The sequence below is a fragment of the Podarcis bocagei genome (assembly GCF_964188305.1).
Source record: "Podarcis bocagei genome assembly, chromosome: 3".
Classification (NCBI taxonomy): Eukaryota; Metazoa; Chordata; class Lepidosauria; order Squamata; family Lacertidae; genus Podarcis; species Podarcis bocagei.
In genome coordinates, this window is record NC_138127.1 from 63,277,747 (window position 1) to 63,304,269 (window position 26,523).

The following is a 26,523-nucleotide window of genomic DNA, read 5'->3' on the forward strand; positions in this document are numbered from 1 at the left end:
TGTTTTCTCTCCTATGTTACACACATCCATTCTAATTTGTCTCCAATAATAAACTGGATTTGGCAATGTGCTTACTTCATTATGCTTAATAAGTAAGCACTTCTTGGAGAAAATTTCAAAACCATTGTAAAATGTTTTTGAACAAGTTACAGCTAGAGAAAGAGGCTTTGCAAGAAATTTATAATCTAAATTTTAATTTTTAGCATTTCATATAGAAAAAACCATTTCTCATATAAATGAATGTAATATGGTTTCCTCTCCCAGTGTTCCAAGGATACAAATTTCATTGTAATTCAGATGCTTTTCCCATATAAAAAGGGATCAATCTCCCAGAAAGAACAAGCTAAAACTTAATTTGCCCATGTGTCTTCAACGGGAATATCAATGAAACAACTGTAGGGATTTTGAGCTCAACAAGCATGTTCTCCCCCATTTCAATTGTTGTTTGTCATACAACAGTCCCCCCCCCCCCCATGCAGCATATTCAGCCACACCTTTTCAAAGAATTGGAAGGGACCCTGAGGAATGATCATCTCAAAATGTATTGATTTTGTCTTGCAGCATAAGGGGTGGGAGCATAAAGCCATTCTGTAATTTAAAAAGCTAACCAAAAAGCACTATTGGGTGTGCGGGGTTAGTAACTGATTTTCAGTTTCTCATCTAAAAGGGATCTAGAAACACTTGCATAGATTTCAGCATATCTCTCTCTTCTGTCCCCTGCTTTCCAACATCAATTTTACACCATCAGTGCTTTCAATTCTTTAAAAAACACACAAATCTATTAAATATTAGGCAGCACACTAATGAATAAGTTCCTGTTAAACAGAAAATTCTATTTTTTTAATATTATGTGCATTTTTCGTATTAAGTTATTATGAAATCTTAATTATATAAATCAGGAAAAGGCAAAACACTGCCATTGGTGCCCTTAAGTTCTCACTCTTTTGATTTAAAGTGAGTATCTAACCTTCAATGCAGCAAAAAAATAAATATTTAAAAACTTGAAAAAATTATGGAAGCGTGAAAATCTCAGCAAATTAAATAATCCTCAAATCCTCAGAGCAAGTTATAACATCTTCTGGAACCAAATACCAGGATGCATAATAAAGTTAAAGCGGAGATCATTTTTTAAAATATATGTTTAAAAGGGGTGAAGAGTGATTTGCAATCACAGATGGAAGATACAAAGATGCAACCAATGTCAAGAATATTCACGTCAGGGAACAGCAGAACTGTCAAGAATACATGCCTCCAAGTTTTTCAATAGATTTTTAAAAATAGCTCTGTACTATGAAGACCACAGCATTCTATTCCCAGATTGAAAATCTTGCCATACAGAAAAGAAGCAAAGCACTGAATACCATGAAGCAGAAGTCCTGAGGGAAAATGTTGCCAGGATAGGCCAGTATGCCTTCAAGAAACCTTACTTTACGTATCTGCATACAGACAGAAGCTAGATTTCTTGTATTTCAGACTTTGGTAAACCTAATATAAAAAGTATTTGCATAGCAGATGGTGATGTCTATAAGCTTTTAAATAGTATTTTAAAAACTCCAGTAAAGTGAAGATTTTGGCTAAATGGTAGTGTTGTAAAGCAGACAACTGAAAGGTCAGTTCATTAGAATGATGGATCCCAAAGTACATCAATAAGATAACACAGTAAGATGATGATGTAAGCAGTTCCCATATGTAAGCTGCCTCAAGCAGTTCAAGTAAAAACTGTCCCAAAGAACAGGAGCTTCAACCTTCAGAAAAGGAAAGTGAAAGAAACCAGCCAACGACAACAGAAGACTGCAACTAAGTTAAAAGGTTTATAGGGAACAGACACACTTGATAATCATAAAAGTAAATACTGTTAAAAGACGAGCCTGAATATTAGTTAGTGTATAAAGGATTTACTATCACAATGCAGTAATCATTCTGATCATATTTGAAAGAGGAAAAATATTAATTGTATCTAGAGTCTGCTTAGGGTAAATCCCTCTTCCAAATTCCAAACTACTCTGTTACTTCTACATTAGTGGCCATTTTGCATAGTATACATCATTTACTCTGATAATTGCTCTCTTGAGAAACATCTTTTGCAAAACTCCAGAAACACAATCTAAGGAACCGAACACTTCACTCCTATATAATCAATAATGCAATTCAACTGAAATAAGTATATCAAGCAGCACTTTGATATGCCTAACTAACTTGAATCCCCCCCCCCAAAAAAAATCATTGTGAGCATAGCACAGTATCCTGTGAAGTTTCCTCATTTCAAACCAAGTACACTCAACAACAGTATCTGGTAGAAATCAATGAGGCTCGATCAGCGTAAGTCATTTTCTATTGCCCCTTACGATACTCATCGTAGTGGTCCTATAAATGTGATTGTACAAAATGATTAACCAATGATAACATCTGTGTGAACGGCACAGGCTTCTACTTGCACAATGGGATTTCCCTTTCCCCTCTTCACCCATTCAGTACACCCCATGCCCCCAAAATCTGCTCTAACATTTGGGGAATGGGGGGGGGGAGGCTGCAGAGGGAAGGGGAGGAAGGGCAAGTCCCATCATGGAAGATGAAGTCCATTTTGCTCTTTGCATTTTTAGGAAAAGCAAGAAAATTTTTCAGAAAAGATCTGTTTTCACTATGCAGGCATCCCCACATACGTGCACGACCACGTATATGCATGTCGCCAGGAAATAAATAATTCAATTCACGTGGCTCATGAGGAGAGCCTCACCGGAGCTGGAAGAGGACATCAATGAGGGCAGAGGGAGCCTCAAAGAGTCTGGAGGCGCAATAGGGCTTTGTTTAGGCTGCTCAGCCTCCCCCACCGCTTTTCCATGCATCCACCAGCCTCCAGCTGACCCCACAGCTTCAATTCTAGTTGTGGATATTTTTGGATACAGTAATTTTTGGGGGGTCTGGATTGGAGACAGAGCTTCAGATAAGATATTTAGAGAGTGCTCCCTATCTACACAATTTTCGCTAATGAGTGCGAGGGCCCGGAACATAACTCCCATGTAAGTGGGCAGACACTATATATTTGTTTAAGTTGCACATTTTCTGCTTGTTTTCCCTAGGTTTTATATCTCAGATGGGGACCTCAGGCCCAGCATCTGAATATAACCCTCCTCACCTCTCTATCTGCTCCTTGGGACTTGGCCCAGGGCGCACACCCTCACCAACCTTACTTCATTGCCTTGATGGAATGTGTCCTTGAACTCATAGAATTGTATATTGTTCCCTTGCCGAGCATCAGTAAGTTCTTCTTGATGTTTAGTTGGAATCTCCTTTCTTGTAACTTCTTTTCACATGTACTTTTGGCAAGCCAGGTGTCCCCCATTTTAATTTGTACAGCTGGTTCTTCCTGCCTAAGTGCAGAACCCGACGTTTGTCCCTATTGAAATTCATTTTGTTAGTTTGGGCCCAGTTCCCCAATCTGTTAAGCTCATCGTGAATCCCGATTCTGTTTCTCAGCGGCATTGGCTATCCCTCCCAGTTTGGTGTCATCTGCAGATTTATGAGCACCTTCATCCAAATTACAATGGGCCCAGGACAGAACCTCGAGGCATCCCACTTGTCACTTTTTTCCAGGATGACAAGGAACTGTTATCACAGTTTCACAGGCTAACCAAATAGCATTCAGAAGTTTTCGGCACTTTAAAATGTATTCCATGAAAAGTAAGAGAGAGGCAATGTCTGCATAGCTACACAAGTTCTGTCAGTCTTTTGGACTATCCTTAAAAGGTGGTAGTGGGGACAGATTGTGGCAATTTTGAATATGCAACAATTAACTAATTTCCTGATGGAAGCACACCATAGCTAATCTCAAAGACTATGAAAGAAGCACAGCTATATTGCTTAATTTATTATCATTATCATTACACATTCCATAGATTTCAATCACTGATTTACGAAGTCGTATCTATCATTAGCTTTAGCAGATTGCCCCCCCCGCCCCCCGTAACTTGTAAATCTGTGTCCAAGCATTACTATATCATGAGTCACAGAAGCAAAACACAAATATAGCAAAGCATAAGAAATCTGTTCTCTAGAAAAAATATGACGCCCATCACTATTGCAACTCACAATTGTAATTGTCCCAGACAAAACACTAATAAATTTATAGACTAAAGAACCAGGGCCTGAGGAATCAGAGCTTTCAAAATGTTAGAATTTATATATTTGTGACTAGAATACAAGAGGCAAAATGTGCAAAACACAAGTACTGGATACATGTTCTACACATTAGTTTAAAATCATTTGTAACAACCACATAAATTAATGTATGTTCTGGGAAGAGCAAAGACAACAGAACAACTTGTACAAAAGCCTCCTTTTGTATCCCAATATGCTAAAATGCTCTTCATTTCAATTAAATCCAAACAGCCATGGTTCTCTTTACTACCTTATCCCACAATAGCTGTTTTATTTCAATGAAGCTATTTAGCTAAAAGTTGCTAACCTCAGGATTAGTGGGGGGTTTTAAAAACAAAACAAACTATACTTCCATAAGGTTTTGATGAAAGTAGAACCACACAAAAGACTCGTGTCCGATCTATGCATTTTAACAGTATGGTCATTACAGGCCGCAGATACAATCTTTGTATGTAGTTGTACCCGAGATTCTTCAATTACATGTGTAACTTGCAAGAAATCAGATAACAGTGTTTGCAGATATGAAAGAGTGTACAAAGCTGAGGGTTGTCTTGATAAGTATTTTTATATGTGAGACTAAACAGCCCACTGCAATCCTGACTGAAAGCCACCACAGAATTGAGGCAATGCAATGGCTAGCATTCTCCTGAACAAAAAAAGTGGCTAACAGCACAAGACTGCCTATTCTAAGGCAAATCACTAGTGAAACGGAATTGCTAAAGATTATCAAGTGTAGAAAGAAGGAAGGAAGGAAGGAAGGAAGGAAGGAAGGAAGGAAGGAAGGAAGGAAGGAAGGAAAGAAAGAAAACTCTATGTAGCAAAAAATATGTTCAGATACAGTAACTCTGATATACAAAACTTACACAGTGAGGTGCTCTAGTGAAGTGTTTCTAAGCCCCAAATCAAGATACTAACAACCAAAGTTTTAATCACATTATTAACATATACTAGATATACAGTGATATTATACTTGTTTGTCAAATCAAGAAGCGTGTCTGAGATAAAGATAACTAGAAATGTATATTTTGAAAAACAATAGTATACTACACAAAAACACAACAGGGGCCACATCAGGCCACGGCTTGTAGATCCCCAACATAGCAGAACGAAGTACTAATATTAGTAGTAGTAAACAGGAATGTGAGTGCTACTTTTTATGAGACAATACAGTGCACAGTTACATTTGCATCTTCTGTAAAAACATGTATACAAGGAGACACATTGTTACTTATCTAAGCCTAGAGCATGCACAAGAAAAGGGCATGTATATTCCTCCCTTCATTGCTACAAACCTCTTACAAACAGCTCCACAAGAAATACTCTTCCCTCACAATGCTTCCCCTTCAGTGACTTTCCTGACTAGCTCCTTTTTACATTATTTCACCACATTCCTCACAGGTCCTCGTAATAAGCAGCCCCCAACACAGAAATCATGTAATGCACTGAACTGGTAACAACAGACACAATTCTTACTGTAGTCAAATATACAAACTTAAGATAGGTACAAACTACAAGTATAAAAGTGAGAATTGTAAATGAACTACTTAGTCCCACTAATAATGTCTGAAACCTGAACTGGAAAAAGCTATATTTTCCAAAAGAAAAAAAAAGTGCCTGAAAGATTAATTCACAATAAAGAAATCCATACACTTCAATATCAATAAGCAGTGAACTCTACATGATACCAAAATATGAGAACACAATGGGTCAATTCCAACATACCATACATGTCAATCTGTATTTCAAAAAAAGGGGAGCATTATTTTTTATATACATAAAAATGATCAGTCGATTATCATTTTGCCTGAAAAGCATACCACACCTTTATGCATGTCTGAGGGTCAACTACTCAGATAGGCTGTCGACCTGAATCTAGTCGCATGCATGACATGCTGATAATAGATACTCCTATATTTATTTCAGAAGCAGAATGGCAATAAAATAATTTCATTCGGATGTTCAACATAGTCGTCACACCATAGCAGCAAAATTAGGGAAGTCTTGGCAGATCAAGACAATTACTTCATCAGGTGCTTCAACAAACTAGCGGTACCATCAGTTCTACTGATGTTGTCGCCTTCCAGTAGAATAAATTTATGGAGTGCTGATCTATATTCAGTTGATTTCTGGATAAGAAATAGTCTCTTTCCTTTTGGTGGGGCACCAGATGAGCCAAATCTTTAAAAACTCCAACCTATAACTCAGTGTTTCTCAGACAGTTGGCTAGTGTCAAAAATTCATTGCATGTTGAGTAAAGACTGGGAAAAGCTGGAAATGGAAGGAAGGTCTCCCTCCTCTGAGGGGGAAGGGTAAGGGGAGGTGTTAAAGGTGAGATTATAGGTTAATATTTTTATAAGCTAGAGATAGAAAGTAAGAGAATGAGAGGAAAACTGTTGTAGGAGGAAGAAATTAATGCAAAAGGATTAAGGAAGAAGGGCTGAAAGAAACAGCAGTCGGCTGGGTATGTGTGAATAAGGTACAAGTTAAGTGTGAAAGGAAAATGGGAGAAGATCAGTAACTGTGGTAAGATGAGACAGTAAAAATACTTTAGAGGCATGTGGGAGTGTAAAGGGGGAAATATAAAAGAAAAAGCCTTCTCCACTTAAAGAGCCTCTGAAGAAGCAAATTCTGCCAAAAATAGGGAGGCTGAGTCACAATACCTACAGACCAAATGTCTGTACTTAACCTGAGGGAAACTGAGCTATGGAACTCCTTGCCACAAGGAAAATGCTGTGACAAAGATGTCAGCAATTTCCAAAGATGGATTCGATATCAGTAGAAAATGATGTCAGCAACCGTCAGCTGGTTATGCCAAACTGTTTCCATCTGCCACCGTTTAGTGACTGGCTCTGCCACTGCACCATTTTGTGACTGGTGGGCCTCAAGAAATTTAACTGAGCCTCGCGGGCAGAAAGTTTGAGAACCCCTACTGTAACTTTTTTTTTTGCCCACAATTTATTGTTTAGCTTTCCCCACACCTTTTTCTTTTAAATTATCCTACACAATTCTTCCAGCTTTCAATCCTACTCCACGCTTATCTTTCAGTATGAAGTCCATGATTACCAGTGTGGAGAGTGCTGCCGCAACCCAGCCCTGCTTGCAGGCCTACCATGGGTATCTGGATGACCACGGTGAGAACAGAATGCTGGACCAGAGAGGCCTATGGCTGCTTCCCCATCACTCTTAATTATCTTTTTATCAGAAGACAGCAGATGACTTCTCTTACACCACCTCTATAGTATTCAGAATAATGAAGCAATTTAACTGGACATCTCCGACAAAAAGAAGCACCAAAATAAGATGGTATTCATTGAGCTTTTTGACATAAAGGGTGCATTCCTAAACAAGTTGACAAAAGTAAGTCTCAATGAATTCAGTAAGACTTACTCTGAGGTAAATGAGGCTGGGATTACAGCCTAAGTTATCTAGTTCCTCTTTGATCTTTTAGAGATCAAAGGCAACTCAGATTTGAAGCCCAGTATTGCTCCCCTCATACATAGGTTTTAGCTGAAAATAAAAGATTCTTACTTTTTCTCCCTCTCTTCCGTTTCAAGACTGGTATTCTGATTTTCCAAGTCCTTGCTCTTCTCATCCTCTTTATGTTCCACATTGGCTTCATCTGTTTTCAGTATTCTTAATTCCTTTTCCTGGTCAGTGTGTGATTCCTGAAAACCTTTTTTGCTTCCCTAGGAGAAATAAAAACATTGATATAGCTCACATTTTTTTTAAAAAAACAAACCTGTTAGTTTTCAATTAGGAAGAATCTGCACCAGCCATTTTCTCTGTTGATATCTATACTGGATTTGAATTGATTTTATGTATGTGCTAATGTTGTTTTAAACTCTCTGTCTGTCTCTCTGTGTAAACTTTTTTAAAAAAAATATTTATGCAATTGTTTAACTGTTTTTATATACATTGCTGTTTTATATTTGCTTTATTATATTGTAAATCACTTTCATGAAATAATAACACATCTCTAAGGAGGTACTGCTGCAATTCACATTGGATTATGAATGTTGTCCCTTGATCCATGTCCAGGCTGCTGAAACAGGACCACTGGTTTTACCTGTGAAGGGTATTTTTTAGTGAAAGGATGTTCTTAGGTAGAATGAGAGCTCCCTCAAGCACTCGCAAGTGCGACTGCAGTTAAATTAGAGATTTACCCTCTCAGCTGGCCCCCAAGCTGCAACATCCTGCACTCAACACACTAGTAAGAAAACATACCAACAACATGTAGCAACAACAACACACACTGAGCAGTGCCCTGCTCCGTCACACAAGGCAATCCAGATACAGACTCAATCAGATAAGAACAAACCAAATAGTGAATGGTAGGGTAAGGCTATGAAAACATCTTTTCACTCAAAAAAAAGTACTATTCATGTGTCCAAGTTACCCAAAATAAGGTGGGTTTGGCTGCCTATATCCCTGGAAACACATGGTGAAGCACATGCCTCTCAAAAGTGTACCTGCAGAGATGTGAGTATCAATATGGCAATCTCTTGTAAAGGAACCAGGCCTCACCCAGGCCAGAGCATAGTACAGAGCATTTAAAAATAACACTGCAGTCTCATGTATGCACTAAGGTAAAAGGTAAAGGACCCCTGGACGGTTAAGTCCAGCCAAAGGCAACTATGGGGTTGCGACGCTCATATCGCTTTCAGGCCGAGGGAGCCGGCGTTTGTCCACAGACAGCTTTCTGGGTATGTGGCCAGCATGACTAAACAGCTTCTGGCGCAACAGAATACCATGACTGAAACCAGAGCGCATGGAAACACCATTTACCTTCCTGCCACAGCAGTACCTATTTATCTACTTGCACTGGCGTGCTTTTGAACTGCCAAGTTGGCAGGAGCTGGGACAGAGCAACGGGAGCTCACCCCATTGTGGGGATTCGAACCGCCAACCTTCTGATCGGCAAGCCCAAGAGGCTCAATGATTTAGACCACAGCGCCACCCACGTCATGTATGCACTATTGGTATGACCGTAATACTCCATGACTTAGGGCACCTCTTTCTTTTGATATGTTTGCATATCTGAAAAGTGAGTAATATTTTTATTCACAGATAATGCCACCTCAAATCCCAAAAAAGTCCTCTTCAGAGGAAGTTTTCAGAGGGTTCTAAGGTGCACCCATTCTTTACACAGAGCTTCCTTATCACAATCAATATGAAGAGAGTGGGAAACTGAACCAGACATCCTTGGGTGGCCCACCTTACGCATGAGTGCTTTAGCAGTATCAGTCCTCTCAGCCATGGTATCCATGCCAACAGAGACAGAACTAGGTTTTGTGCCCATGACAGTAAAGGTCAATGCCATCCAGGAACACGGTGTTTATGAGCTGATTTATACGCTGCCTTAAGGGCTTTAGCCTTCAACTGCTTTATCTTGCCCATAGCCCCAGAGTAGCTGTAGCTGATTACTGAGATATAATGGGTGATCAGCAAAAATATTAAATTTAAAAAAGCTACAGAGCTGCTGGAGGAGAACTGTGAAAAAATGTCGGAGTTCCGGAGGGGAGGAAATATCCCCTCCATTGACCAAAAACAAAATTTGGGCACTGGGGGTAGAGGGTAGTTCACTTTAAACCAGGGACAAGCAACAGGGGAGGTGGTGAAGGGAAGATACAGAGCAGAAAGAGTGGAAAGTGGTAAGGCACATAAGAAACCCCAAAACTCACACACAATCAAGCACTGTACATCAAGAAAAAAACTCACGGGACTCCCTAAGAGAGAAACAGCATCAGCACAACCTTCCCCCAAATAAGCACAGAAACACTAACAACAAATGATAAGCAACAATGTCATAAAGATAAGCTCCGAAAACTGTAGACAAAACACAACTCTGAGCAAAGCTGAATGGAGAATGTGAGATACAACCTCCCAACGTAAAAGCAGTAAAAACTGCTGGGAGCTGAAGAGCAGAAACCTCGAATTTAGCTGTGCTAGAGGGAGCTCTCATCCCACCTTACAACATCTCTGCTCAAAGGAAAAAGGAACATAAATATCGTAGGAAACATTGTTCACCCGTAACTTTCCAGATATTTTTGACCAGGAGAACATCAGGAACATGGAGCTCTGATTTTCCACATGCTGCATATTATTGCTACAAGGAATTTGTAAGGTCATGTGAATGTAAGGAACTTTCAAACTGTGTTATCAGTTTTGTAGCTTGAGGCTTCCTAGCTTAACGGAGCTTAGCAAAAGGAGGAGCAAAGGGTCTGGGTGTGAGGACAAAAGTCTGGTTCGGATCTTGGGACACAATCTCCAAATGTAGTCTAGATATAGCAGAGACAACCGTGTTTGATTTCTGCCTAAACAGAGTTTTTAGGGCCTTCTTTAGACACCCACAAAGGTATTTCTTCTGTCAAAGTGAATCTGGACTGCAACAGGTTCTTATTAGCTTTAGAAATGACATTAATACTTTGAGAAATGTAGCAAAACTAGCAAACAGTATATTAATGCTAGAATAAAACGCTTTGTTTTATAGGCACAATATCCACTCAAATAATATTTGAGCTTACTTTAGCAGAACACAATGATATATTTTACAAAATCTTCAAAAAATAATGGAACAGTTCTTACCAAGGAGGACGTATCATTTTCTTTTCTTTCACTCTCATTCTCAGCTTGTGTGTCTTGTTGTTTCCTCATTACTTCATCATCTCTTTCTTCAGTTTCCACCTTTATTTCTTTTATATTTTGCTCAGTTTCTTCATGCTTCTTCATATCTTTTTCAAGGTCCTTACAGGGCTGGCTCACTATTTTCTCTGGTAATGCCATTTTAAATTCAACATTAGCTGATGTACAGTACTCTTCAAAGCCATAGAGGTATCTAAAAGATGGCAATAACATAATAATTAGTTCACCATAGTTTGGTTTATGAGACAACTACACTTTTAAGGATGTAAATTAATTTGCTAAATAATGGTTTAAGAATGCTTTGTTTTTTAAAAGAAACCAACAACATGGAACCAGCTCAAAATTGTGTTGTTGTTTTAACTGCCCACAAATGCCAACTTGTTTTTGAAAGAAATACCTGAAAAAAAGTTATGTTGAGTCTGGTTAGTCTAGCAACATGGAAGCTCAGGAATAAAATTTAATAACTTTCCAAACAAATTTGAAAGAGGACTTACTGTTAGCTGCCAGAACAGCAGACTTGATTTGGGTAGTTACTACTACACATGGCATGATACAGCCAAAATAGATAGACACCTTAATTAGAACTGTATCCTCCTTTTTAGGATTAAGCCCCATTGATGTGACTTATTTCTAAATGAATACACACGAGTACAGTATTAGGATTGCACTGTGAGAGTACTGGGTTCTTTGCTCTGTGGATGTTTCTGGAAATGCAGGAAGGATATGATTTTTGCAAATCCCGCCCCTTATACCACCTCCCATGCTGTTCCAGAGATCATCAAACCCTTCAGAGCAAGGGTTGCAGACAGAAAAGGGACTCGGTGAAAACTACTTTCCCCATTGTTTTGTTCATGGAAGGTTCCACTGAAACAAAGCTGTTCATAACTGAAAAAACACAGCTGAATATAGCCCATTATCTTCTTTTTTTCTTCATTTAAATGATGACAGCTTTAAAACAGAATACCTATGCAATGTTTATTTTCACTGAGATGAAGCATTTAACGTTGAGTATCAAAGCGAGGCACACAATTTTATATATACAGATCTACTTACTTTTTGTATGCACATTTAACATTATATCCAGCGGCAGAGTTCAAGACAGGGATCCCAAGATCCTGATACACTTGCTTCCAGACTGCTCCACTTTCAATCTATAAAGCAGAATGAAAGTTGTTATCCCAATAAAAAGCATTATGTCCATGTTTAAATGAATAATTCTGCACAGGTGTCTAAATAAGTAATTTATTCTGAACTTTAAGGGTCTAAAATAGCACACACAAAAATTAGATGCCCATACTTTAAGAGTATTCAAATTCACTTCCATCTCCTGTGCACAGATAATACATATGTATTTTGAAGTAAGTCTGTCTTCTATGGGGTTAACACTCAGATAATTGGGTATATGTAATGACTGCAGACTTCATACTAAACTACTATTACAAGCTGCTTTCTTTTTTAACCTAGAAAAGTCTTAGTGATAGAAAAATTAATGCATAAAAAGTCCTTAGTGTGATGTCCACCTCATCATCTACAAAGCTCTTCTCCTAGTGGTTTTGAAGCTGCACTATTAACTTTTCTTCAAATTGCAAAATTATTTCTACTCTGATTAATAGTACTTACATTATCAAATCCTCCAAGCTTATGTACAAGTCTGAATAATTTGAAGAGATTCAAGTTTCTGTATCCAAGAACAGGTCGTTTATTAATAGGAGTCCCTGTGAAAGAAAGTATTTTGAAGTGTGGCTTTTTAGCTTGTAAAGAGCAACTCATATTGGTGTTAATGCACATAAATCAGTTCAGTGTTTCAATCTCAGATTATACCACATATATATACTGTGCAGCTCAATACTCTGAATATTTACTCAGAGGTAATTCCAATGAGGCTTACTCCAGGGAAATGTGTATGTGATTGCAGTTGTGGCCTTATCTTCCTAGTTAACAATCATGTAACAGAACTCATATTACACAGTTTTTCCAAGTAATTGGAAAAGCCATTATCAAATATGTGTGGGCTCCAAAATTTGCTAAATGGTACAAAGGAAACTTCTTTGCAAAGCTGAGATTAATTAATTTAATTCAGCTTTCTTGTCAAATACATTCATTCTGCCCTATGATTACTAAAGGACAGTTGGACAACTGGCATTATGATACAGTTCAAAATCAAAATATAATGAAATAATATTTGCCCTGCAATCATTCTTCTCTTCAGGCCTGTGCAACTTGTAATCCACAAAGTTGAAAACACCACACCAGCAACATATGGTAGCCATGAAGAGCTTGATAAACTTCCAATTTTAGCTGCCTGCAAAGGATTGCAAAAGCACCTGGCAGGCCACAAAACTTGGCTGGTGAGCTGTGTTTGGTTTTGGTGGGTTACAAGTTGTGCAGGCTCGTATATAATACAGACACACACTGCATAAGTTATTAGTTACTCTGTTGTTTCTTTACTTGCTGCATTTTCCTTCCGTTTTAAAATTGGTGTGCTGTTATTATATTTTTACTTTGATATAACCTGTCCAGGGAACACTAACTGGATGTACATGTAACAGGATACATGTTTTAGAAAAATAAATAACAGGTTTAATATATAAATGAAATATTTTGCTGTACTATACCAGCTAGAATTCATTTTTATTTCCAAAAAGATAGTGTTACTTTTTAACAGGAACAACTTTCAACTGGCCTATCTGATGTAGTGGTTGAAATGGGGCGGGGGAGCCTTTTTGAACCTTATGGCTGCATTCCCTTCTGGGCAACTTTATGAGGGCAGGACTAGAAGCACAACACAGATGTAAATTTTATCTTTGTACAGTAGGCTAGCTTCTAAACATACGCACAACACCCCTCGCTATCCTCCATCCAAGCAAGGGAGAATGATTATCAGAGTTCAAGGATACATTCCAGCCAGGGATAAAGCACCATAGGAGTATCTGAAACAAGGCCAGTGTGGCCTGGCAGGGCCCCCAAAGGCTAGAAAGAGGCTTGAAGAGTCACATTTGACCAGAGGTTCCTTACCCCTGGGCTAGGACCCGGGAGACCAGGGTTTAAACCCCAACAGAGCTTTGAAACTCACTTTATGAAAAGCAACAAGACAAGTTTTCAGGGGTGTACTACATTCTCGTACTGTACTACATCCCCTATAGCGTAAAACAAACTATATGTTAAATATAATGACATGCTTACCCCTGTCTTCCATGAATTTATAGAGTTGTTGTAAGAAGTTTTCTCTTTCCTCTGGAAAGGGTTCTATTTCTTCCTAATTTAAACAATATGGTAACAAAAGCACATGTTAGATTGCCCTGTTAATCGCCACAATTTTCTTTAAAAAGTATTGCAGGGAATTACATTTATATTTTAAAAGTTCAGGAACCATTACATAATGCTTCAGTGGCTTTGAAGGCAAATGTCATTTCTCTGTATCTTACACTAATAACTGTTTTAAGTGTATTTTAATTGCAAAACGTTTAGTTTCACTATGGGGAGCCATCAAAATACAAATAAATGCATATTTATAGCATAATCTTCTGCATGTCTACTAAGAAGAAAATTGAATGGGACTTGCTTCCAAATAAGTGTATACAGGACTGCAGTCTTAAAGTGCCATAATAAAAACATAAAGCAAATCTGAAATAACAGATTAATTGAAATTTGTTATCTGTTATTTAATTATAGCAGTCAAGCTGAAATTCCATTTTCCTCTCCAAGACAAAAATATTTCATTGTGGAGATGGCAACTTTTGCAGAAAGATAAACCAACTTATTTCCAGGGATGTTCCACATATATTTTAGCACCATTTTGAGGGAGGTGGGTTTTTGGGTTGCACTTTTTAAAGTTTCCTTCTTCTTTGTAAACCAACAAAACAACTCCAGTAAAAAATTAGAAAAACAGATGTTGCTGATGTTACAGTTAATCATGTTTGTTTAGCAAAACACCAAGTTACTATTAAGGAGGATTCTTAGTCATTCAATGCATGCCTGTGCGGGGTTTGCAGATCATGGCGTGTGTGACTGACTTTTCCCCTACTCTTATATGCTGCTAGTTCAATGTCTTATCCCTAAAGGCTATGGTATCAGCAGAACATTCTTTTTTTTTTTTACAAACCCAAATAAGAGATAATGTCCCTTCTTTATTCCAGTCAAACACGCTCATTACCACAATTATTCTGCCTATTTCTTGAACTTAAATAAAACTGCAACATATAGGTCATATACCACCCCTGTTGGTAGTTTCCCTGCCCCCCTTGCAGAATTTAACGCTGATCGCACACTATTTTTCTTTGTTGCATAAAGAAAACTGGTTTCCTAGACTAATCAGGGTTCACAAATATGGACAATATACAAGGAAGAGGTATGATAAAGACAATGTAATAAAAGGATTGATATTGTCTGTGCCACTACTGTAATTCAACAATCAATATACTCCAAACGGGAAATATTCCATGGCTCAACCAAATTACGGTGCTGTACTTGCCTCTTCTTCGCTGCTGTTATCTTCCTTTTCTTTTTCATCTTCCTCCTCCTCTTCTGCTTCGCTACTGGAGCTTTCCTCTTTCAACTCAGTCTTCCAGTTACTGGGAACAGTTTTGTTTTTACGGAATTCTAAGGCTTGATCAAAAGCTGTAAATAGAATTAGCACTGAATGTCAACTTTGCTCTTGCATGTAAAACAAATTTTAAAAAATAGGCCAGTTTGGTAAAACACAAAAAAGAGGAATGGGACTTGTTCAAGTTTCCTCCTTGGGAACGTACTGGTGCAGGCCATATGCCTTTTCCTTGTGAGGAAAAGATGGTAAGTGTGTGAAGTGATCCTACTTTTATTTGAACATGGGATTTCCCTCACCCTAAGAGATAAAAAGTCCACCTTTGTTCCAAATGGGTTTGGCTAACATCTCACAGTAAGCACATTCACCAATCTATGCTTTTGGCATTACAAAACTATCTGCTATAGTTAGATACTATTTTATCACTTTCAAGAAACCTTTAGCAGACTTGCTTGGAGCCACAAGTCCACCAGCCATGGACAAACCCCTGGTATAAGTTCATAACTTTTGTGCATCAAAGTAGTGCCATGTGCTCATTTAATCACAGCTCACCTCTCACTACCTTCTATGATAAAATGGTATAGTTTTATAAATATACAAAATTAAAAGTGCCCTCTGTCCACTATCTGCCTATTTATTTCTGTACATAATTAAAGGTGCTGGCTTTGACTTATTAAGCCTTAAATGGCTTGGGATCAGGGTAAATGAAAAACCACAAATTCCCATCAAAACATGTCTTGAGTATTAGGATCAGACGCCCTGTTCACAATGTCCCATCTCCTGAAGTATGGTGGGTGGCAGTGAAGGACAGGACCTTTTCAGTTGTGGCACTTCATTTATGGAACTCACTCCCTGTCCATTAGCCTAGCAAATTCTGATAGCTTTCAGGGGTTTTTTTTACAAGTGAGGCATCACTCAGCTGATTTATTCTGGCTATTTAAGATAGTATTTAACATGGTCTTGATGGTATTTAATCATGCTTGTCTTGTATGGTGTTGGCTTTTGTTCTTCCTAGTTCAATTAGATTATTAGCACCCTCAGAAATTATAACTGAGAGGCAATGCGTACATATTTAAAATACATTAAAAGAATAAGTAATGAAAATTTAGCTGACCCCTATTTACCCCTTCTCTGATATTACAATTTGGGGGTTGCTCTTTTTTTTTTTTTTTTTTTTTTTTTTAAAGATCCCAGCTGGGCTCAGAAGGTGTCTGCAGGATTCATCTCCTGGCTGTCCCTATAGCAAAAGCCAGAGACTGCCTGTATGGTTATAACGTGAAGGAGCTGCGTGGGAGAGATGTAATGGAGCCAGACAGGACCAGCATATCAGGTGGCTGCTGACTGGAGAACAGCTGCCAGTCTGAAATTTCATGTTTTTTGTCGTCGTTCTTGAGCTGAACTGCAGGCTGGAATAGAGGACTGCTAATAGTTCACAGAGGTGGGCAACCTGTGGCACTCTAGATGGTGCTGGGCTAGTACAACCATCATCCCTGTCCACTGACCATAATGGCTGGGGCTGATGGGAGTTGGAGTCCAGTAACATCTGAAGGGCTACAGATTCCCCACCCCTCCTGTACAGGAGCTTTGGGAAAGCACAGGTGAAAAATACACTGAGTTTTTCTTTCTTTGTGTGAATGCCCAAGGGATGAATGTAGGTGGTGTAAATTAGCTGAAGAGGAACAGATTTGGGAGGTAACCTAATTAAAGGGAAATTTAACTGGGAAGTTTGGAGGTGAACTTACTTGGCTCACCTCAGGGGACACCAGTCTGGAGCCTGTGAGTGCCATGGTGCCCACAAGAGTCTTCATTTGTGCTCCCATGCAGGGGCCCCAGACTGAACTTACTTTCTTTTTAGGCAAGTCTCCAGCCCTGCTAGAAACATAGTTATGAAGCAAAACACGCAGGAACACTCTTCTAAGGAATGTCTGTAAAATGAGCATGCCTGGCTCTCCCACCTGGTCAAGTGTTTTTAGTCAGTGTGTGAAGTGATTGATACCAGGCAGTAGGAATCCTGAGGTCCTAAAGAGCTGCTGCTTCCACTCCCCTTTAATACACTTTTTCCAGCCTACCTCATTTTCTATGCAGAAATTCAACAGGTTAAGCACTCTCTCTAATTTTGTGTGAGGCCATGCTCCCCATGGCAGCCATTTTGTGCTTTGCTCACACCCCTAAGGCAGCCATCTTATGACAGAACCCTTTCAAAATTCAAAATGTGTTTCTTGGTCCAAAAAGGAAAGTAACTCCTGTTCTTCTTTATACTTAGGTTCTGGTTTTGGGTAAGTCACTCATCTCTCAGCTTCAGTCATTCACCTTCTTTAAAATGGTTTGTGCAGCAACAAATGTGAGATCACAGAAGTAGTCTGGTGTTTAAGACAAACTTTCTGCCTGATATTTTCTTTCAAGCCTTGGTCAAATCACTGATCTCCATTTGGTCTAGCACTCTTGTTGCAAACATTGGTCAGTGCAAAGCTTATAAACAGGTCGTGAAAGGAACAAATTCCCCTGCTGTTTGTCCCCAGCACCCAGTATTCACTGAGTGTACTCAGTGAGTATACAATTCAGAAGTATACTACTTTGAGAACATGAAGGTTCCATTTAGCTATCATGGCTAATAAGAGGAGCTTTCTAGGGTAGGGAACAGGAAAGAGCAACTTTGAGTGGGCCGAACTGCAGGAAAATATGGTAGGAATTGTTTAGCAGTTGGTGGGACATGTAGCACCCTCATGTTTTGGTAGCATAGCTGCCCCTCACAGTGTGTGCCAGATTTCTAGCCAAATTCAGCTGAAAAATGCTATCTTTTCTTAATTCTATATTGTCTTTACCTTGCTTTAATGCAGCATCAGGCTTTGGTGAAGAATCACTAATCTCTCGAACATCTTTCCTTGGTACGGAAGAGCTAATAATAATAATAATAATAATAATAATAATAATAATAATAATAATAATAATAACAGTATTACAAAACTTTTAAAACAAAAAATTTAAAACACTTTAATAACAAATCATTCTTTCCATCCATGGATCAAACATACCATCCTGGTATTTTCAAAAATACCAGGTCCATAACCATTATAATTAAGATAAACCTTGTCTGCTGTTATTATGTTCATTTAGCAAGAGTATCAAGAAGGTACTGATTCCTGGGTCCATTACCAGAGCAGATTTAATTCTGTGCAAGAGCTTTCAATCCAAGCTTTCTGTGAGAGGAAAGCAGTGGGAACAGACAATTGTATCCATGGCAGCTGCTTAACAGTGCAATCCTTACAAAAACCCTGCCTTCTTGTGTCAAGCAAGAAGACAAACAGGAGATGGGTGAGTAGTTCACCCCTCTCAAAAAATGGCTCCTCAGTCCTGCCTTCAAGAGGCAGAACCTAACCCACCTAGGAATGTCTGCCTCTCAGTGAAGGGAGAAAAATGGCTTTATAAAAGGAGACAAGACTGACATTTCCTTGTTGATACTTTCTTAAAGAAAAGAAATTCTTCTCAAGTGAAAAAGTGGCATGAATCAGGTCAGAAATGGGCCCGCCATTTACACTATTTTGAAGCCAGCTGAAATAATACTGTGTTACTGTGATTTACACTGATACACAGGCATGTTAACCAAATCAAGAACATATTTAGAAATTGTCCATCACAAAAACAAACTTTGACATATAGAACAAGTATGTAAAGTGGCCACCCTTTGACTTATACAGCTGCACAAAATTGCAACCTGATTCCTAACACATATGCTAGGCACTCTATGTAAGTGACATGAGTGGGGTGGAAGGTAGAATGAACAGTTGGTTTGTGTTTCCTGTCCCTCCCTCTTACTGGCATTTAAAAATAAAGCCCTATATATGTCATGCCAGTGAGTAGAAATGACAGATTGTATTAGCTAGTTGGTATAAATAATGACACTGGAAATATTTCTACTCACAATTTGCCATCCTTGAAAGAACGAACCAGAATGTTATCCTTTTTGACTGCAATTTCATCACTGCAGTCTGGACAAACCACCTGCATAAAAAGAAAGGAAATACTTAAAATATTTTATATCAATATTTGGTACCATTCTGAGATATTTCAACGAAGATACTTTTTGTTCATATTCTAGAGTTCAAAAAATTGGTCACAGAGGTGACTGGCTGCCCCTGTCATGGATGCTCAGCACACACAAAAATCCTGCCCAGAGTTCTCTGAAAACTTCAGGGAACTTGTGTGAAGGCTGCCTTCCATTGTGCCATGCATGAAAAACAAGGCTTTGCTCCTCTCCAAGTGTTCTAACCTATGCAGAGAATTCAGGGGAGGGGAGACGATGTTGTCTTATTTTGCAGTGGGCTTTGAAGAAACAGAAGCAACAAGGAGGACAGGACTTGCATTCTACCTTCTCCTTAAGTCCAGCACTGAGTGAGATAAAAGGCACACACACATTTGCCTGAGTCCTCTGTATACACAGAGGACTTGGGGGAGAGCCCTTTCATCTCATTTCCCAAAGAGCTTCAGAGAAAGAAGCGATGCTCCTTTACACTGCTTCCTCAGTGTCTGGTGCAGAAGTGAGGAAAGGCAGAAGCCCCTTGCTGCCTATGCTTCTGAAAAGCCCAGCAGCAATTGAGATACCAATCTTTCCTCTCTTCAGAGTCTTCTAGGGGACGGTGGGTTAGTAAGCTAGGAAAAAAATTGTGGACCCCTTTTTACTACTGATTTCACAAAGAGTTTAAATTGCTCAGCAACTTCAGCCAAATATAATCACCTACATCATATGAATTAAGCCACTTGTTAAATTACCTTCCCTATTTAAAACTGGCACATTGCTTCTAAGATCTTTGATTTGCCTTATTTCAGTTTCTAAAAATGTGACCTTATGGTGCTTTTGGCTAAGTCACAATCTTCCATTAGAAGCACGAACCTAATGCAACCTTCTTCTAGAACATTATCAAGTAATATTTCATGCTTCAGCCATTATTTTATAATGGATGTGACATGTGCATTGCTTTTGAAAGCCAAAACAATAAATTAAAAATAATGACGATTTATTTAATGTCAACCGTACAGTTCAGGATCTCATTTACAGTTCTGCAAATATTTATTAAAATTTATGAACAAGTTTTCTACCTGCGACCACTTATATGCTTGTAATTAATGTGACATGATTTACACAATTTTGGGGGAGGGGGCATTTTATTTTAAAAATGTTAATATTCTCAAGTAAGTAAATGTAAAAAGAATTTCATGCAGCAAAAGGATTGATAAAAACATTGCTGACTCAGGGTCAATCTAGTCTAGCCTGTTTTCCCAACCTTGGCTAGCCAGATGCTTTCAGGAAGCCCACAGGGAGGGAATGAAAAAAGTAGCCCACTGCTGCTGTTTCTCCCTAGCAACTGGTACACCACTTCAGAATACAGATCCAGCAATCTGTATGTTTTGCTGCATAAAATAAGAACAATACAGCAGCTTTTGCCTTTGACCTTCTTATGCAATTGGAAGCTGGACTAATAGCATGGAAAATAATAGGGACCATAAAATAGGTAAAAAGAAAAGAAGCAGTGCTCTGTTTTACATTTTTTTAAAAAATTCTGCTTTATTGTATACAGACTGACTTGGCACTTATGTGTTATTAAACTGCACAGTTTTTACAATATGTGCACTTTATGAAGTTACTGCCCTAGAATTGTAGATAGTAAGACTATTCTGACCTCGTTTAACGTGGTGGTTTTAAATTATGAAAGAGGAATATCTCAAAGCGCAAAATATAATTTCTAGGTACTTTTCTCTCTCTTCAGAATAAAGGTATTAAACAATATAAAATTGAAACACTTACCAAAGCTGGGAACCAGAGGTTTTTCTTTTTATCCGCACTAACGTAGTCTACACAAACAACTTTTCCTAACAGTTCATCAGTTTGTTTTCTGTCATCTTCATCTTCATCACTTGAGGATGAGGAAGATTCTTCTTCTGGGCTATAAGGAAAAGAGCTCCAAGTTAAATTGTGCTATATAGTTCAGAATTTTGATTAGGGTCAAACTACAAATGAACTTTAGCTTGGATTTTGGGAAGTGGGGACTGCTATAGGGTCCATCCCTTTCACTCTCACTTTTCATTCTTTCCCAACCCCCAACAGCGGTGGTACAGTGAAAGCAGTCTCCCAGGGGCGTGAAAGTAGTCTTCCATGCTGGTAGCCACCATGTTCCTCATAATGCCCTTGGAATGATGCTACATCACATAGTATTATTCTGAGGGGAATTGCGAGCAAGTAACAAATGGTAGCCACCAGTTTTTAAATCCCCATGTGAAGGACGAATTCACATATGATGGTCAGCCTTCTAGTGACTCAGAAACCAATCAGGGCTGGGTGGATTGTCATCCAATCAGTTAATAGTCAGAACATGACAGTTTAACTGGGTAACCATTTGAGGCAAGTAACTGGACAAAATACGTATGTCATAATTATTGGAAATAAAGGAATCAGTCTTGTTCCCAAAGCTATGCAAGTCTCACTAAGAATCCTGATACAAACAAAGTAGCAACTGAAAGAAAAACCTGTTGATTTCAAGCTGTATTAAAACCAGCTACAAATACATTGTGTCTGCAAATGAGAGGAGAGTACAGACGAAACAAAACTTTAGCAGTACTATTAATAAAAACCAAGATTAGTCAAGAATAAGCCATTATCAAAGTGCTTGTATTCATGGTGCACTTGGCAAGGATTCTTCAGTGGAAAGGTTTCTGATACATCTTTGCAACTTTTTGAAAAAAGATGCAAACAGTGTTTTGCCATATGCAAACACACACAAAAAGAAATATATATTCTGATATAGGTGCTTCATTACATTTGCATTTATGTCTCTATTTCAATGTTTGATCTGCTGAGTTAAAATTCAGAGAACAGCATCTCTGTCACCTGTGCCCCCCATAACCTATATCCATAACATGGTACCAATGACTACCCCCACTTTTTTCTGAATGTGTGCAACGCCCACCATATAGTATACAACAAAAAATATTTAAATAAAGAACAGCAGCAAGATCCAATACCCATATCCAGTAGTACAAGTAAGCATGGCAGACTTGAGTAGCATCTCTTCAGCCCACTACTAAATACAAGGGGAAAGTTGTACTTGCACTAGGAGTTCAAGGCTGATTCTACCTTACAACTACCAGCACGTGAAGCCAACCTCCAAAAATAACAAACAGTCGATTCAGGACTGTCTAAAAAGTACCTCCTTATATAGACATATCTTACTTATGATCGGGCATTCACTGCCACAGTATCTAATGATGGCCACTGGCTTAGATATAATTTTAAAATGAGGAACTCATGCAAGATCTTTTTACAAATGGCCAAACTTCTAGGTTCAGAAGCAGTATGCCTCTGAGAACTAGTCACTAGGAAACAGAAAAATAGTTTTGTTGTGTTTATGCTCTTTTTGTGTGTTACGCTGAAGCACCTTATTGTCCACTGTGGGAAAGAGGATGCTGGACAAAGTAGGCCTTTACTCTAACCCAGTAGGATTCTTCTTATGTCACTCTAAGATACACTGGGCCAGCTGTGGCCTTGTCCCACGCCATTAACAAATTTGTCTGGGTTTTTTAAATAGCCCTTATGTCCTGCTTCCAATACACATTGGGCCACATAACAGCACTTTCAGTTTAAATTATGTGGTACATTTCTACCAACTTCAAACTACCTGCTGAAAATTAAGATAACAACAAATCAACAAACAATGACAAACAAAAACAACTTACATGTGATTTGATCTCCTTCCTCTATTTGTTTTCTTTCCTATGACAGGAGTCCCAAAATGTTCAGGGTTGGTAAGTGGGAGCTGATCTAGTGTCTGTTGAAAAATACATTACATTTATCACCATTTGAACTGACTCAGGAATTTTCATCAACAAAGTATGTCTGAATATTAATGAATGCATTACATAGCACTGAAAGCTGCAATTAAATTAAATTGAAAAGTGATCTTCTGGAGTAGCCAATGGCTCGGATTATATGTAAGGTAAACCACAGTTTAGTGCTATATGGACAGGACTCCAATAGCTTGAGAGAAACGCTTCCTTATTTTCCTCCTGCACAGTCAGGAGGAGGACTTCTGCAGAGTATGGGTGTCCCCTCTCCCCCCGCAACCAATTTGGGTTTAGCATAATATGTAAAATCATGAATTCTAGTTTAGAACGAACAGTAACTAACTAACTGCCCAACAAGCCAACTTCAAACCATGGATTTATTGAGACTGACCAGAATATGTTATAACCCAAGATTCCAGGCCCAGACAGAATGCTAAGCCAAGATTCTTTGAAAGTGAAATTACACTTGGCAAAAGTCCTCATGCAGCAGAAGAAGAGACGAGCACACAAGAAGTCTAAACGGAGCATTTGGATGTTAGGCAATTCCAACAAAATTTTGGAAGTGCCTTCCATAGCACTAGCCTTTTACAAGGTTTTTTTTTATAAAAAAAAGTAAATTTTCATTTATGAGTCGCTAGGCAACATACAACAGCAAAAGAAACAAAATTATAAACAAAGCAATTCAATTATAAAACAATAAAACCAGCCCAGCAATACCTCAGCAATAAGATCCAGTCATAAAATCCAACTCAGCATAAAACAGATGTAAACCAGCCACCAGCAACTAATTCAATTAGCATATTGACAATATTCATCCCCAACGAAAGCTAAAACTGACCAAACTATCATCTCTCTGCAGTGACTGGAAGAAATGATAAATAACAAATGATAAATGCTGCTAGAAGGCCTGGGAGAACAGAAAAGTTTTTGCCTGGAGTCAAAAGGACATTAATGTAGGCATCAGGTGAGGCTCTCTAGGAAGAGCATGCCAGAGATTGGAAGGAGCAGCACTGAACAATATAATCTGCCTATCAAAATACCTAACATTTGGACACAAATGTGTAAGTACAGTCATTCCTGTTTTCTCTCCCCCACACCCTCTATTTAACTTTTGATTCTACAGCACCAAGATATAGTACTCTCAATGGCAACAGCTGCCCTCTGCAGCAGGATGAAGAACCATCAAGAGGAAATCATTAGAGAGCAAATAAGAGCAGGGTTGTAGGGATACAATGCACCTAGGGATCCATCTTGGAGAAATTTTAAAGTATCTGCTTCTCACTATGCTAAATAGCAGCAACATCCTTTTTTTAAATCACTCTTGCAGCAGAAATTCCAAAATATGGCATAAACAGCATTGAATTAGAGTCTGGGAATAGATTAAGGGCTACACTCATATCCACTCACCTAGAAGTAAGGCTCATTGAAATCAATGGGACTTACTCTTGAGTACACATGCATACGTTTGCACTGTGAAGAGCAACAGTTTTCAGTTGCTTATGCATTTTTTGTTTTTCTGGAGAGGCAGCCACACATGTTAGCAATTTTCAGTTGCGAATTCATAGACTCTGGAGTTACTTACCAGGTTACCATGGCGTAGAATGGTTTACACAAACACATCAAAGTGTAGAGAGACTATAGCTTAAGAAGTTAACCAGAAATTAACTTCTCTCTTGATAGAGCAGTAAATATTATATACGTTTTCACAGCTAATTAAATGCTTGGGTTCCCTGTTATAGAATTTATTTGTCCTGTGGACATGCTGATGTTAGCTATTTGTTTTTAGTCTGATTTACATAAGCATGCTTGTATACATTTAACATACACATTATCATCACTGAAATCAAACATATTTAAGCATATTTTGTGTTAAAATTTGTATTGTACAAATGGCCCATCTTCTCTGCTCCACTTTCCATTTTACAAAAAACTAATCTGGGAGTAAAAGGTATTTTGGCTTAAGACATGGTAGCATGAGCTTATGACTTCAACAGCAAGGTCTCCTCAATAAGCAGAAATGATTTCTTAGACTCACATCATGATCCATTATTTTCAGAAAGCCATGTTACTACATTCCTTTAATTGGTGGGATAACATGCCAGATTCCTTCAACATAACTAAATAAAATTCAGAATAGCATGGATCTACAAAAAGAAGCTAATTCTCATTTAATCAGAAATACTTACTTCACTTTCAGCAAAATGTCTCTCTCCTTTCAAGCAAAGTGAAGAACGTCTAAGAGTTTTTTCATCTCCATCATCAAATACTGTTACCAAACATAAAAAGGAAACACAAATTATTAATCTATTTGTCCAATTACAATTAAAAACAAGCAAATCTTGTCTTATGACTTAAAGTTGATTCAGTATAGACCCAAGTACAATTTAAGTCCTAGTCACTTAAACAGTAACTAAGAATTAACTATTCCTAAATGTGCTTTGGCATCTACCCAAAGTATGACAGGAATATATTGAACAGAGTGTACAAATTTTAAAAATGTGTCTGTGCATGTGTATATATAATTTTTAATTGTATGTTTAATGAAACCAACCCCTTTGCAAGGCATAATACTCTTAAGAAGATTGATCAGTGATAAACTGATGAAGGCCAAGCTATTTATTAAAGTAAATCAACAAAGAACTCGAGGCATTCTCTTTCACTTTTAAATAGGTTTTGCCCATTACTATAAATTCATTGCAATCTATTAGGCATAATTTATGAACTTTCTAAGGACTCAACCATTAGTTATTTGTATAACCAATTGTAGTAGTAGAGCTTAAAGGAATTATTAGCCTATATTTTTGTGTCATCTGGCAATATCTTTTATAGAATTCAAATTAAGTGACCAGGATCCAAAGGACTACGATTCACAGGCTTTTCTGCTCCCTTACTACAATCCTCCTCCTTTCCCCAAAAGCAATTCATGAAAGGTCAAGGGATCCCCTGGAGCACAATTTGACAAGTGGATGCATCCAGGAAAGATCAGCAACCTGCCTATTTGTGGACAAAAGCACTTTCTGCTTATTCAACAAATTCCCAACCAATATTTATATCATGCACTTAGACAGTTCTCTAAGAGCACATTCTTCTAAATGACTTGTCAACTTGAAACTGCAATTCCAATTTATAAGATTACAGCATCCAAAATCAAGCCAATGCTCCATGGAGCCCATAATCCTATTATTTAAACTGGCGTCTAAATACTTCTCTATTTTTAATACATCCTTAAAGGGAGTTACTGAAGTGTAAAGTGTAGATGACACAAAATATCACTAATTTATATAAATGCACTATACTTTAACAACATGTTTCTGCATTTTCTACTGTCTTAATGCATTCTGTTTACAAGGTTG

General features: G+C 38.2%; 1 protein-coding gene across 7 annotated transcripts in view; it reads right to left on the minus strand.

The window, feature by feature from the left end:
- Window positions 1-26,523, minus strand: part of ARID4B (AT-rich interaction domain 4B) — an 83,894-nt gene that overhangs the window by 17,217 nt on the left and 40,154 nt on the right. For 6 of the 7 annotated variants that reach the window (XM_081186199.1, XM_081186201.1, XM_081186197.1 and 3 more), the window contains exons 6-16: window positions 25,357-25,436; window positions 23,063-23,154; window positions 21,138-21,276; window positions 19,257-19,336; window positions 18,160-18,233; window positions 15,265-15,414; window positions 13,981-14,049; window positions 12,418-12,512; window positions 11,851-11,948; window positions 10,741-10,990; window positions 7,684-7,841 (exon numbers count right to left, since the gene is read on the minus strand). In XM_081186199.1, the coding sequence (XP_081042325.1) occupies window positions 7,684-7,841; window positions 10,741-10,990; window positions 11,851-11,948; window positions 12,418-12,512; window positions 13,981-14,049; window positions 15,265-15,414; window positions 18,160-18,233; window positions 19,257-19,336; window positions 21,138-21,276; window positions 23,063-23,154; window positions 25,357-25,436 (1,285 nt within the window). Of the gene's footprint in view, window positions 1-7,683; window positions 7,842-10,740; window positions 10,991-11,850; window positions 11,949-12,417; window positions 12,513-13,980; window positions 14,054-15,264; window positions 15,415-18,159; window positions 18,234-19,256; window positions 19,337-21,137; window positions 21,277-23,062; window positions 23,155-25,356; window positions 25,437-26,523 lie in introns of all 7 variants that reach the window. The other variant, XM_081186198.1, reaches the window with a different exon arrangement.